Source organism: Exophiala spinifera (assembly GCF_000836115.1).
Source record: "Exophiala spinifera strain CBS 89968 unplaced genomic scaffold supercont1.1, whole genome shotgun sequence".
In the NCBI taxonomy this organism is placed as follows: domain Eukaryota; kingdom Fungi; phylum Ascomycota; class Eurotiomycetes; order Chaetothyriales; family Herpotrichiellaceae; genus Exophiala; species Exophiala spinifera.
Window position 1 is genome coordinate 5684425 of NW_015622513.1, and position 15043 is coordinate 5699467.

General features: G+C 51.8%; 2 protein-coding genes across 2 annotated transcripts; both read right to left on the reverse strand.

Moving 5' to 3' along the window:
* Positions 1-1886: 1886 nt before the first annotated feature.
* On the reverse strand, positions 1887-3896 carry PV08_02081 (uncharacterized protein; the record flags this gene model as incomplete). The annotated part of the gene is made up of 3 exons (XM_016376441.1): positions 1887-3217; positions 3273-3496; positions 3562-3896. 3 exons carry the CDS (start codon positions 3894-3896, stop codon positions 1887-1889), a joined length of 1890 nt encoding a protein of 629 aa, XP_016241717.1.
* Positions 3897-9281: 5385 nt separating this feature from the next.
* Positions 9282-14093, reverse strand: PV08_02082 (uncharacterized protein; the record flags this gene model as incomplete). The annotated part of the gene is made up of 1 exon (XM_016376442.1): positions 9282-14093. One exon carries the CDS (start codon positions 14091-14093, stop codon positions 9282-9284), a length of 4812 nt encoding a protein of 1603 aa, XP_016241718.1.
* Positions 14094-15043: the final 950 nt, after the last annotated feature.

Here is a 15043-nt window from a genome sequence, read left to right on the forward strand (position 1 = left end):
AAATTTCCCCAATTTACTACAATGAAGGTTACTCGGCACTGTACGTAGGCGTTACCTGAGGGGACTCACTCCCTGATACTCCCTAATACTCCCTACTCCTTACTCCCCTAGGAACTGTAGGTACTGTGGGTAGGTATGGAGTACTCCCTGCAAGCAGTACCTCCCCCCTACTACGGGAGTACCAGGTACCAGGTACCAGGTACCTGCAATTAGGTATACAGTACAACTTCTTAATCTCCTCGTTACCGCGGGGGGCATTTCAAAAGGTCCTTCACCCACCCCCTAATACTTGGTTAGGATGCCGCCCACGTAGTAGAACCAAGGTCCTTTCCTGTCTTTTCTCTGTTGTACTCTATATATACTGTATGTGGTGTTACATACTACTAGTAAATAACTCACCACCGTCCTCTTCTGGCCTCGACGAAGCCTACGTATGTATGGTGCGTAGAAATAATAATAAATTACCACAAATCCAAAAAGTTCAAAACGCCTCCTCCCGGGTTGTTCTTTTAAGTACCTACTACTCTTAATTACTCCCGCGGCGCAAATTTGTTTTTTCCATCAAAACACAGGTAGGTAGGTAACCTAGTAATAAATAATAAACTGTTACTCCGTACGGATGGAGTACAAGTAATCTTCTCGCAAACAGCCCTCCCCCCCCCCCCCCTTCCCTTTCTTCTACGAAGCAGATTTGCAACAAACAAATCTCACTTTCAAATAACCCAATTTCACCATGGAAACACTAGAAACCACCCCTACCACACGACCCAATTTCTACGAGAGTACCGTACATCACAAAACAAATTAACAATAAAATCACACACGCGCACGCACATACAAGCAGAGTATTTAGTTTTTAAGAGAAGAAACGATCACGGACGCCGTCCACCGTCACTTCTTCTCCTCCTCCTCCTCCTTCTTTGTTCTACATACCTCACCCACTCACTCTACCTACCTCTGCCTTTGACTCCCCTTTCACTTATGACTTGACCCTTAACACTAAACACTACTGCCACTACTGAAACAGAAACACGAAACACACCATGTACCTCGAGACGGCTCTCATTCTCAACTCATTCTTCGGTATTCTCCCAACTACAGAAGCTACCAACCTATGAACCTACCTACCCAGCCATCAATCAACACGCTAGGTAGACTATCTAACCTGTCACCATTACCACACCGAAGGAGCATCATATGAAACAATCCAGGTCCTTTGATGACGGAATCAAAGAGAAAAAGTCACCAATCAATCCTCTCTTTCAACACTCTCGACGTGTCCGGTGCGATACTACGAAAGATGGTACACATCATTTTTCAACCAGGAGAGAGAAATCTTGCCTGTGGACGCGATGTCACAATCGATCGACCGTCAAAAAAAGTTGAGAGAAAATCCCCTTGTGTTACCAATATCAAACACGCTCACTTTCCCTCTCCCCTCCCTTCTCCCCTTTGATGCTTTTAATACTGTGTGCTCGCCACCAGAAACCCCCACCTACATCTTGTGCAATGTTCAAAGAAATAGGCAAGAATGAAAGCCCCTCAACCGCACAATTTGAAACCCAAAACAAAAAACACAAAAGTCGTTTCCAATGCATGACCGCGTAACTAGACAAAGCGGGGGAAAAAAAAAGAACAGACTTGACAGCTATCCACGCTATCAGACAGCAGGCAAACTGGGCCGCGCATACTAACATGGAGATATTGCAATATATAACAGAAGGTTTTGGCGCCGTCCGGACAGTGCTGAATGGAAAACCATCTCTTTCGGGTTCCACTTGAATTGCTGACGAATTCAAAAAGAAGCATGGTGCAGGATTTAGATTTCTAGGAAAGGCATCAACGTCGTTCAAACTGTTACAGGGAAGCCCTTCGTGCCGGCAACTCTAGTGATGTAGACCGGCTTGCAAGCTGTTCGGATCAATGGTGCCAAACGGTGTCATGGGCATGTCCATGTGCTCCATCGGCGTGTGGAATTCCGACATGTCGTTCATCATCAACATGCCCTTCTCGTCAATTCCCGGACTTGGCATCGGCATGTTGAGACTCTGTTTCGAGTACATCTCGCCGAGCATCAATGTCTCGTCCATCATGCCACTGCCGTCATGGCCCATGCTGAACATGTCGGCCGACGCGCTCCGATGCAGGGCCGACAATGGAGGTGAGTGGTCTGCAATAACTGGATCGGCATGACCCATGTGTGCCATGGGAGGAACGGAAGACGGCATCATGTGACCGTCCACCATTGGAGAGGGTGAGAGGAAAGGCATGTTAAACTGCTGGGGAGTGCCGAACTCAGAAGCAGGCATTGGTCCTTGGGACGTGTTGGATGGGAAGAAGCCGGGACTGGCAAATTCTGAGGGTGATGTGGCCGTTGCCGACATGGGCATCTGACGGAAATCCATCCCGTAACCAGCAGACGTATCAATCTGTAGCGTTGGGCCGATTGGCGTCTGGACAGGTTGCTGAGGCATTGGCTGGAAGAGGTTGTGGTGGTCGGGGGTCATTTGAGGAGAGGGTTGCTGCACATGGAAGGTGGGCATGGGTCCGTGAAGCATCGAGAAATCAAGAGCGATGGGCACAGATCGACTTCGTTGACGCTTGTGGCCAGGATGCATGCGACCAAGGTGGAGGTGAGGATTAACACCATACTGTTCCTGGAACATTCCCACATGGGGAGGATGTGGTCGGGCGAATTGGACCGAGGGTTGAGATGCAGGTCTAACAATGCCCATGGTAGGTGAGACGGGTGCAGACGCAGGCATGGCGCCCATGTCGAAGGGGTTATGTCTGTTTTGGAAGGACTCGAGAGACACCAACTTGGCAAGCTGCCCGCTCAACACCTTTGGGTGACCTCCCAAGTGGTGTGTCAGGATCTGAGAGGCTTGCTGGTCTTCTGTGAAGTCACCACATTGGTAGAACCCTCCTGAGTTGGATGAGTCCATGAAGAAATTCGGGGGCCTGGTCAACTCAATGACAAGCCCGCCAGGGCGGGGTGGAGATCCATTGGCATTTGGAGCCGTGTCACCGGGTTCCAACTGGATGCTCTTGATGAAAGCGAAAGGGTACTCGATCTTATATCCTGCCGAATCGTTGTTGATGTAGTACGTGATGCAGGCTTTGTCGGGCGAGTAGAAGATAACGAGATCCATCGCATTCTGGCCAACTCGTCGCCAGCTACCAATACTCAGGGATCGACAGGTGAAGTGCTGGATGACTGTCGACATGTCAGGCAACAAGCGCCGATAATAAAGAAACGTCCAAAAACTCACCAACTTTGCTTTGAGCATTAGGATCTCCGTTCATCAACATTCCACCGCTGCCATACTGAGCCATTGGCCCACCGGGTCGGCGGAAGAGTTGACCAGGAAAGGGTCTGCCAGATTCCATGGCCTGCATGGCCAGCAGCTGTCTCAAGGATTCTGGAATGCTGTCACAGTCTTCACCGCTCTCCAAGCTCTTCTTTGCAAGCATCTTGATCTTGGCTCGTCGACGGCTACAAGGATTAAAAATATTAGCCAAGAAAAAACACCACGTGCAGTCACCGTTATAGCTGCATACCTATTTTGGAACCAGATCTGCACTGAACGTTCCGTCATGTTGATCTCGGCCGCGATGCGTTCTCGCGTGGCCGCGGTGGGAGTAGGATTCTTTGCAAACTCGGCCTCCAGCGTCACAAGTTGGTCTTGTGTAGCCCGCTGTCTCTTCTGGTTCTTTTGCTGTTGTGTCAGGGTGCTCTTTCGAGGCGGTCGACGCGCAGAGTTGGGACCAGAAGCCGGGCCTGACGTGGCGCTGCTTGATGTCTGGGGCGGCGTGCTTGAAGTAGCCATGGGAGAAGGGGTTGATTCAGGAGAGAAGTCGGTGAGGTCGGAAGACATGGGCTCCATCGTGTCCATGGTGTGTGTTGGTCGGATGTGGTCTCAACGAGTGGAATGCTCACAGGCGATATACGACGCGACGAGATACTGTGATCGATATCTTTCGGTTCGTGTTCGTACGGATTGGGGGGCGGTGAAGGTCTTCGATTCGCTGATCCAGGCAGTCGAATGCGGAATGACTTCGTTGTAGTTCGTGCTGGTGATGGTGAAAAAAAGGGGTGTATGTGGTGCAGGTAAGGACCGTAGATAGTTGAAATGGTGTTAAAACGCAAGTTGCCTAATGAATGTGGTCGAGGGCCTTGAAGGAGTGAAAGGCACGCTCGAGGCAGGGCAAGTGAAGAAACAAGTGAAAAAAAAGGTGTTGGACAGAGAGATGGAAAAAAGATGGAACGGAGGTTAAAGGACGGCGGTGAGGATGGGAAGAAGAAGGGCAGAGGCGGTGGTAGCGGGAGCGAGGGACACAATAAGGGAGGTGCCTGACTAGCCGGGGCCAGGATCAGAAGTGAGCGAGACCCGCAGCAGGAGGCACGATGAGTGGGCGGGCGCCTGCCCGCTGGGGCCCTCTATGCAGGTACCGCCGAGCGAAGCCTAAAAGCCAAAGCACAAGCCCCAGGTGGAGGCCCAGTTAGCCTGTTTTTAGCTGGCCATTAAGTCTCCTTGAATTCCCCCATAGGTGCTAGTGGGCGCCTGAGGCTCCAAAGCCGCCACAGCCCACAGGCCCCTAGCCCGCCTAAAGGAAGCTTGGATCGCAGGCCTTGTTCCAGGAGCCCAGGAGCGCAGGAGAAAAGGCCTGGTGCGGCCCTTGTCTGACGCGCTCGGTCTTCAGGGAGTAGCAGTCAAAACACCCCATGTCACAACATGGATTCATCCTGTCCGTCTCACGGTCTCACCCACCGCGCGCTGCAACAACAACAAGACATCCCTGCCCGACCGTACGAATACTGTACGGCGTGTTCGTCAGACCATGTGGAGAGCCCGCCCGAGGATCTGAGGATTGACAATGTTGGACGGAGTCCAAGGAGCGAGCAGACGCGATTATTCGGCGAAGAGTTACACCATAGCCCAAACCGTCTGCTACCAACTACTGTATGTACGTGTAGGACCTCGACGAGGACTCCGTAAAACCACAGACATGGACCTGGAGACACAAAGCCACCGTCCGTCGAGATTTGTCGCTGTACCTCGAGGCTCGAGACTCTGATGCTTGTCGGGCACGCGTCCGAGACACTTTTTAGCGCAGAGTCACTCAGACCTGCAGCCGCCCACAAATACAGAACTAACAGCAAGAAGCTTAGGGCCATCTGCATCTGCATCTGTGCACCAGGGCTTCATAGGATGTGCCAGCAGACCATTCTGCGACCTGGCTGCGGCGCCCCCAATCGCGTGGGCGCACAAGCACAAGCCCCCTCCGAAGACCATGTCGCAACTTGTCGTAACTTGTGTGGTCCTCCGTCCTGTAGCCGAAGCACTGCTCGAATGCTTCTGGAAGTCAGGCGGTGCAGTGAGAATCCTCTACACAATCCTTTCTCGATGTATGGTAAACCGTTTGATCGGCTTGTAATCTGCGCCCGTTACGATGGCACCAATGAACCATGGTGGTCGATGATCCTATTCTCGTCTGCTAATGATAGATGCTTTCATTCTCCTCAGAACCGACAACTATTGGCTCCTCGGCAAGCAGCCATCATTCATCAAGTCATAACAAGTAATGACGGCGGCTATGATTCGCCACAGGACTCCCCGTCAGCAGCTCCTAGGCGCCTGACCCTGGGACGAACGGCCACCTGCTCCGTATGTGCCTCGTAGAGAGCTGTCCAGACGGGAGGCTTGGTGTCGTCTCAACTCGCCGTATCATGTATGTGGCAGAAGGTTCACCGCTGTTGATGCTTGTCTCACATCACATGTGCCTCTATGGTACATACTTCTTAGTTGGATGGAGCCCACCAATCTCAAACAGCAATGGGAAAACCCGCATCAGGTGCTGTTGGCCACGGTGGGAGTCCGTACTCTACGACTCCGTGCCGAGAAGAGCTCATGAGACGGTCGATTTCTCCTGAAGATCCAACCGAGCACGGTGCTTCGCCCAAGTTATGCAAGTCATGGCGCTAAGTATGTTTTCAGTTCGGGCCCGGCACCAGCAAACAAAAAACAGTATCTCGCCACTTTTGTCACGACAGTGGCTGATAGAAAGAAAGACAGGCATTCGAACAAGCTTGTATGTACGTGATACTCCGTACCAAGAAAAAAACCGTTGCATCACAGATCAGCTCTAGCCAGCTGTAGATGCCGTATGCATTTTCTATGTGTTCATGGCATTCCAGACAGGTCTTTTGGCATCTGAGCACGAGGCAGCACTCAGCCTTAGCGGCAGGGTGAATACTCCGTAGCGGGCAAGGTGCTGATAGAGACAGATAGGGAGAGGCAAGTAAGTGTGGATCGCCGCCGCTGGGTCCAGCTTGCGCGATGTCATGGGGTGAGCGAGAGGAAGCCGGTGGAGGGGAGAGGTGTCGGAGGTACTGGAGACGCCCTGCTGAGAAACTTCGGTCTTTGCCCAAGTGGTGGCTGTACACTTTACCGGGCGCTGGGACGGAGGTGGGTGTGAACGAGTGATGTGTGGCACCTCGATGTCGAATCGAATTGCGACGTGACGACCAGTGCACGGTGGGCGACGAGGATCTGGTCAGGGTTGAGTCTGGTGACGATACATCGATGATGATGCAGGCACCTTTCGACCATCGCGGTCCACGCCAGGTCCAGGGCGCTGGGTGGCTTCAAGCTTGTTGTCTCCCCCCTGGCTAGTGCCAGGAACAGGTGGCTTGCAGTGTGTCTAGTCCAGGTACCGAGTCGCGACAATTGGTGGTGACGGTGGTGGAGGCGCCCACCTCCTCGCAGACACGGACGCTTTCCCTGCCCTGGACTAGCCCGGACTTGGCATTCTCGACGCGTTCAAAGGCCCATGATCTGTGGTACAATACTCCGTAGTAAGCTAAACTAATAATCCTCCTCCTCATGAACCCATCGGTTGCCGCTGGGACCGAGAGCGGAAAGGATCAGGGGTAGCGTGGTGGCAAACGAGTGTAAAACTCCCAGTCGTTACACATACTCATTGCAATGCAGTGTCGAGCCGGTGCCGAGGAAGTGTGAGCGATTTCTGAACCTCGTCGCGTCATTTGCCACGCCTCGACAAACCGCAAGGCTTTTGCATGTTCGAAGCCTCATCTCCGGGAGATGAGGAACATATGTCACTCAATGTCATCGACGCTGCAGTTGGAACTTTATCCCCAGCCGACAAGCACATGCCAGAAATTTCCGACCTGTCATTTGAAACGAGGAGCTCGGCTTGACTATCCACCAACGAGGGGCCCTTGGGACTTCTGTCCGAGTGAGGAATAGGTCGTCGATCGCGCGAGAGCCGCGAGTAGTTCTCCACGCGCCTTGACGTGCCGAGCAGCTTGCAAGGAGCCTCCAAATCGCGGATTCCCTTCCAGCCACACCTGGAATCTTGCAGCGATAATGGCAAGTGCAAGATGCACCATGGTAGCCTCGAAGACGCGCCTCTCGGGCCGATGGGGAAAACACGATGATCGGTGCACGAGGGTGTTGATACAGTAAGAATTGGACTATCATTTGTTGTGGTTGTTCGGTACCCTGGCCCTCTTCTAGTTCTCCAACCGTGCTACATCACTCAGAAAACTGCTTTTCGCTGTCTGTCTCAAAAAATCGGGGAGAAGAGTGGGTGCTCATCAACTTCCATCTCTATCAGGCGAATCTGAAAGCGGGAGGAAGATCACCTATATTCTGAACCTCGTCCTGGGACAGCTCAAGCCCGTAGACCCTCCCGGAACTGTTCGCGATTATGAACTCGCGATACCATACAGCAAGACCAACATCCTAGCTGTTCCCGAGGAGCTACAGAGCCATTCAATTTCAAAGCTCGCCCCATATCCATTTACTCTGGAGCTTCGCCGGGACGACAATGTTGCTGATAACCCGAGCCGTCCGTGCTGCCTAGTCCGATCTGCTGAGCGCCTTCAAGCGCAGGCATGTACGGACCGGCGTATCTTTTGCTCGGGCAAGCAATAGCAATGGGTTGCGAAACGAAGCCCCAAGCTGCAATGGCATGGCAAACAAAAGAAAACAAGACTCCCGGCCACCCCTCCCAGACGCTATGCTACGACAGCATGATGGCATGTCCGATTGTAGCCACGAGACTGCCCAGGATGATGAAGCCACACCGGATGCCTTGTGTGACCTGCCAGGAGGCCCGAGGTTGAGATGATGGCGGCCACCACGAAGATGGGCACAGTCATACGTTTTGCATTTACGGCACTCAACAGAGTACCCAGCCGGTGAATGACAGTGGGCGAAACAACACGAGGTCGGGTACTAAGTGGTGTTGATTCCCAGGCACACTCAATCTATGGTAAGTAAAGCGTCAACCTGATTTGAAATGAAGTTAAATGGAACGAGGAATGAGGGATCGCGAGGCTCAGGGCACTCATCAGTATAGATCCAATGTAAATAATCTCGACACCGCCAACTATCAAGTGAGTCAGTGGTCTTCTTGGTTCCACACCTACGTCAACAGCAAGCCGATGCAAAAAAAGCTAAAGTTCACTCGTGCAAGGTGAGAAAGGATGCTTTGCATGCCGGTCCGGGAGGATTGACGGGGCTGCTGACAACGGCCATCGTCGACATGAAGGGGGTTCCTGAGAAGAGCTCACACTCTGAACAGACTCGGAGTGGTGATCTTGGGAGCCATACGGTTTGTACTGAGCTCACTGACGGTTGTCCTGGTTATTAGTCGGGGACCAGGGATCAGGGTTTACCCAGCGGACCCAGGCCACGACGCAACCGTCTACAGACTGACTAGGTTATTCCCAGCACCTGGAGAGGGAGGGGAGATACTGTACATGGATCCGCCGAACGCTTTTCTGTCCCCTCGGAAATGGTCAACGCATCCATCCCACATATTTCTTCCTACCCAGTAAATGCTCGATAATTCTGTCCATCCTCCATACTCTGTGCATTATCTATGTACTGTAGGTATGTCACCCCCCTTTTTATTTGTGCTTGTCTCACTCTTGCTGCGTACCCTGACCTTGCTACGAACCCTGGCACCTGCGTCCTTGAAGCTATTTTCAACTTACGCATCCCTACTCGGTATGCATACTCCTTGACGGTACATTAGTAGCTGAAAGCTCCCTGGGGTCGCTAGCAATTCATGTTCCACACTTATTAATACGTCGTCGCATCGATAAGCAGGCATATTCGTTTCATTTCATTTGTAGCTCATTCCAAACCTTGCATATCCATGCTCTGTCAGATATTCATACTCCATTGTATCCATATGTGCTCGCGCTCGCCGGGGTATCATCATCTTCTCATAGTCGGCAATCATGCTTATCGTAATTCTTGCATCGTCTCTCTGCGCACAGCGCCAAATCCTTTTGTAAAGAGTTCCCCAGCGTCCAGCGACTTGCGCGGGACTTCTTCCATCTCCTGCCCTCCTCCGTCCCCTCCCCCTTTCGGCAGAACCTGCCCACTCTTTGCCACCTGCATCGTACTCGTACTTGAGACTTCCCTGACAAAGGGCTTCCTCCGGTTCATATCACGTGGTCGGTCCAACAGCGCTTGCACTTGAGCTTCTCGATCCGCTTGTTCGGCTTCTTCTCGAGCCAATTCCAGGCTGGACTTTTTCGTGCCTCGATCCCAGCCTTGCTGCAGGAGATCTGCTGCAGCTTCCTCGAAACGCTTTCGGACTTCTCGATCCTGTTCAAATCCTTGGAATACGTCGACGTCACTAGGCCAAACGGCCACTTTGATCGTCTTGATGATGAGTTCCAAGAGACAAACGCACAGAATGACGAGCAACAGCGTCAACCACCACAAGAGGTTCCGACCAAAGCGATCCAGAAATCCGTGTCTGACACTGTATATCACATCTTGAGGATAGATTACCCCAAGGATGAGATTCCAAAGCCACCAACCACCGACTGACAGGAAGATGGCGATGGCTGCTGCCACCGACTTGTTGTGTAACTCGATGCACTGCAGTTTGAGTGAGATTATGACCACACATCCGCTATACGCGATTGAACCCATTGCGTACAGTCCTTGGTCTCGCGTAAAGAGCGCCATCCCATATATGCTATACATGATGAAGTAGACAATGACAGCCTCACACGCAGCGAGACCTGCCCACCAAACGTATAGCTTGACGTTGAAGCCTCGATCTCTCTGGCCAATGTTGTACAGCTCCGGTACTGCCAAAAGCGTGGAAGCGGCGAGGTCCTTCTCGAACACGCCCATAAAGATGACAGGGAGACTGGTGAAGAGCGTATTGAACATGGACAAACTCCAAGGCTCATATAAACTGGTACCGGTATAGCCGGTCCATCGCTGGTAGATTGCTTGCACCAGGTAGAACAGCATTTCCTTCCAGAAAGTTCCAAGAACATACTTGCAGATGCGAACATAGTTCCACCTGCCATGTACCAAAACCAACTTGAGCAGGAAACGAAACTGTCCAATAGAGTAGTCCGATGTCTTTGCAGCTTGCAAACCTTCCTTGCCGGCAATACCGATTCCGAGATGCGCTTCCTGAATCATTGCGATGTCGTTGGCACCGTCTCCAATAGCAAGAGTTACCGAACCCTTAACTTTGGTCCTAATGGTCTTGACAAGTGAGGCTTTCTGACTGGGAGAGGCTCGACAACAGATGACAGAGTCTGCGCGAATGGCCAAATCGGCGAAGAGCGCCATTGAAGCTCGGTCAGCCTCGATAATTGTGAGAGTCTGGCCATCGATCACCAGCACCGAATGTGCCGTTTTCTCGTCGTCGATTTCGGCGAAGCCGCTAGCCATCCGGCTGTGGAGATCGCCCGCTTCGTGGTCCAATACCACTATGGTTGAGTAGTCCTTGATCAATCTGCACGAATGTCCGATATTGATGGCGGTCTCGCGCTTATCGCCAGTCAGCATCCACAGCTTGATACCTGCCCGTCGAAACCGGTCAATGGCATCCGGAACGCCATTCTGTAGTTTGTCTTCAATTGCCGTCGCGCCAAGAAGTTCGAATTTCGTCTCCAAGAGTTCTGCGGCCTGTTCAATCTTGCTTTGGCGATCGACTATGCTTGTACTAGCAGATTCATATATCTCTCTCCATGTGCTATACTCATCCTCTGTCAAAAAGCGGAAGCCGTAGAGTAATGTTCGTAGGCCTTCCGTGGCGAAATCATCGATATGCTGAAAGCAACGCTCAAAGACCGCTTTTTCGTTGATGACCAAGCTTTCTTCCACGAGCTCCTCGACACCCTCAACTTGCATCGAGGGCCGTGGGCTTATCTGTGAGGAAAACTGTGCTCTGCTGCCAAAGGTTTCGGATGCGCGAGAGCCAAACTGTACTGAAGGCCGCGGCGAATAAAACTGTGAGCTTCGGCGAGGCCGTGAGATGCCTGGGTCAGCTTCTCGCTCCTTCAACCATTGGTCGATGCTCTCTCGGGCTGTGCGAGACTTGTCGATGGTAAGGCCGCTAACTCGGGGTGAGCTATCAGCAACATGTACAGAGTTTGACCTATGGCTTAATGCAACGCTCTTTCGTCGAAGGGCCTCCTGAGCCTCGACACTCTTCCTTTGTGTTGCTCGCCCCTCTGCAGCTTGTACGCTCGAACTTGCCAGATCAGCAAGACGAAGGAGTTTTCGCAGCGTACTGTCAGCGCCTTTGCTTATAAGGCATATCCTTTGGTCAGGAAACCGTACAACCACTGACATCCGTTTCCTTGTACTAGAAAACTCAATAACATCCAGTACCTCGTAGGTCTCATAGATGGGGTCTTCGTCATTGTCCGGGTAGGTTTTGATGGTGACTGTATGTGAGTCACGATTCGTCACAATGTACCCCAGATCTTGTGCCGCAGTAACCAGTGCAAGTTCATCAGGCGATGCTGCTTGGAATGTAATGTCGCCTGCATCATTCTTTTCAGGTATACACGTATGGCAAAGTGCCAATGAGAGCAGGAAGAATCTTGTTTTCCGTGCAAAAACAGTCTGAGGTCGGTGATGAATGTAATCCAGCAGATCTTGTGTGTTGCCAGTTTCCATGGACATGTCGAGACCACTCGAAGCCTTCCAGGGCAAACTTTCACTTCGATCCTCGACTTCAGCGGACAAGGCCTCCTTTTCCACGGTAGCTGATGCAGCGGATTTGCGGGTACTTTTGGCATGGGATTGCTTGCTCTTCCGTCCTGAGATCTCCTTCCCTTTTCCGCCACGCTTTTTATGTCTCAACTTCTCTCGACCTCCATCACCTACTGCGTCCTCGTGGAGGTCAAGGTCATGTAGCCAAGCAGTGCCAGCAATGGTCATTTTGCGGAATTTCATGGAGTTGTTTGTCAAGGTTCCAGTTTTGTCGGAGAAGATATAGCTGACTTGGCCTAGCTCTTCGTTGATGGTGGATGTATGGGCTTCCATCGGAGTATCAGTCTCTGGGTCGTACATGTCGATGTCGTTCATCAGGAACATCTGAGCCACTTTCACAATCTCGAGAGACACATACAAACTGAGAGGTAGCATGGTGTTCAACATGATGATGAAGGAGGTCAAGATGTGTCCAAAAGGGACTTTGGCAGATTGGAGGTACCAGGAATCCTCTTCAGTGGTTTTCTGCCAAATTGTATAAGCCACCGTCAAAATGATCGCCATGAAGATGACAAGCGCAGCGACGATAACGACCACTCTGTTCACTTTGGCTTGCAGAGCCGGGGCTTTGACCCTCGGGTTCTTGGTCGCGTTCATCCGAATCTTGCACTCCTCCCCCGAATAAATGACTATGCCTGTAGCGGACGAAGTGTTGCGCAGAACGCTCCCACGATAAAGCACCTCGTTGTTGGTAAGAGGGAACGAGCGCCCGTTCATGTCCACCCTGCCATCAAATTTGTAAAGATCGAGATTAGGGTCTTCCACAACGAACTCGGCACTGAGATTCGCAATTCCATCGGTATCTTGACATGCTTCACTTATGTCGGCGAGCGGTTTTTTTGACTTCAGGTTCGTCTCCCCGTCAAGGCTCTTTGTTTCAACGTAAGCTGTACCAGAGGATTCATTGGCGTGAAGGAGGACCATGTCAGCGGGCACAGGGCAATCTCTAGTGAGCAGCACAATATCCCCCACTTGGACCTGATGCCACCTTTTTTCATGCCACTCTAGTGCCCCGGCTTGAAAGCCATCCTCTTGAGAGAAATTGCCCATGTGTAGCACTTTCGTCAAGCGTTCATTTTCCTCTTTGTCCAGCCGATGCCGGCGAACGTCGTCGTAACCTTCCTTCGCCATGGAAATCGCAACGAAGATCAGGAGAGGTACTATAGTTGTGTACGTACCAGTTGTACTGAGACCTGGTATCATTTGGAGTATGGAAACGCAAAGAAAGTAGAAATTAGCCAATTTTCCAAACTGTGCAACGAGTTGACGTGGGACGAAGTTCCACGGAGTGTATCGACATGAGCGTATAAGGTTGTCAATGTAGGGTTTTCCTGTGCGTTCATCAAGCGGCGAATCTAGCTGTAAAACCCTAACACGCACATGTCTGCCGTCAACAGAGGGCGGGATTGTGTTGGCCTTTGCGATCCTGTCACGGGCTTGCTGGTAGGTATTCCGGGCCTTCTGCCATAACGTTACGCGCGAGCTCTGTTTCGATAGCCAGCGACGGTACAGTGGCAAGTCGAGGTTGGGGTCCGACAAACGGGCTGGACTTTTGGCCGCCAGCTGGCTTTCCTCCCCCGTTTCCTGGATTGTGATCGAGGTGTACTGGAGATGGCCAGACTCTTTGGATTTGCGCGAATCGAGGGAAGAGTCGGAGGTGCCTAGCTCAAAAGAGGCTCCATGGTCTTCATTCTGCCTTTGGATGTTCTGAGCAAAAAGCGATCGTCGGAGCGAGTATCCGCGACTGCGACCGTACGAAGGCGCCTTGAGAACGCTTGCGGGCTTCTGTGCCGAGACAGTCGGATCTTTTTGCGCTTTGCCCTCGACTCCAGATCTCGGAAGTTCGACAGAGAAACGGACTCTGGATGTTTCATTATGTATGGTGCCAACAAGCTCTCCCTCACTGTCTTGAGCCCCGTGTGCGTTCTCTGAATTGCTTTGACCAGCTCTTGGGGAGTCTGGCGCATTCCTGTTCAGCTCTTGATCCCCAGGCGGACTCGGTGGTGTCACTGCCATGGTAGGTCTCTCGCGAAACGACAGGAGCAAGTGGTGATGCTTCAGGCCCGACGCTCATTGGGTAGGATTTCGACAGAGGCTGTCGCATTGCTCAACGAGCACGAGTAGGACAGAACATTTGGTAGTTCGGGGCAGGCAAGAGTGGTTGACCTTGAAACACAAACCGAGTCTAAAACGAGTGTGGGCAGTTGCAGCATAACTTGAGCTACAAAGATGGCATGACGAAGAATGACCCGAGAATTTGTGTTATCGATTTTTCGGGTATCGCAACCGTGTTCTTGGGTGAGTACGTAGGAGGTGGTGGCAGTGCAGCGAAGATGTTGAACAAAGTGGGCTGCGTCTCATAAAGCTGGCCATACAAAAAGATTCCAAGGCCGAGACCAAGGAATGAGGGTGGGTGACATCAGTCAATTTAGGCGAATTGCTCCCGCCTTATGGGTGAGAAGAGCCCCTAGACCCAACTGAGTTAGCAGTCCCGTTGGCCCTTCGCCTTGTCCATGTCGCCCGGAATGGGCCCCAACGTGCCTATAGCAGAATATTGGCTAGTCCTTTGATGCTCAACCAGCAACCGCAGCTTTGGGGCTCTGGCTTGGGGTTCACTACCTACATATTGAACAGTTCAACTGCATGCCCAAAAGGCTTGCTGTATCCGAGTGGTTACCGGGAATTGGGCCTGGAACTGCGCTTTTTACCAGACATTAAGTACTTGTGGGTAAGTAGGAGGAGTCGACAATCTCATTGTCCGAGCCTCCTAGTTCCTTGTCGTCCCGCACAGCCAGACTAACCAGTACCTAGATGAGTAGCTTTTTGCGAAGCAGGAGACATATCGTAATGTACTGTCTACGCGTGTACTCATACTAGTAGAGGTAGAGATGATTTAGGAGTCGGATATGGCTCAGGCGCCGCATGCAAGATACTGGCACCCGAACCTTGGACGATGTACACCTTTA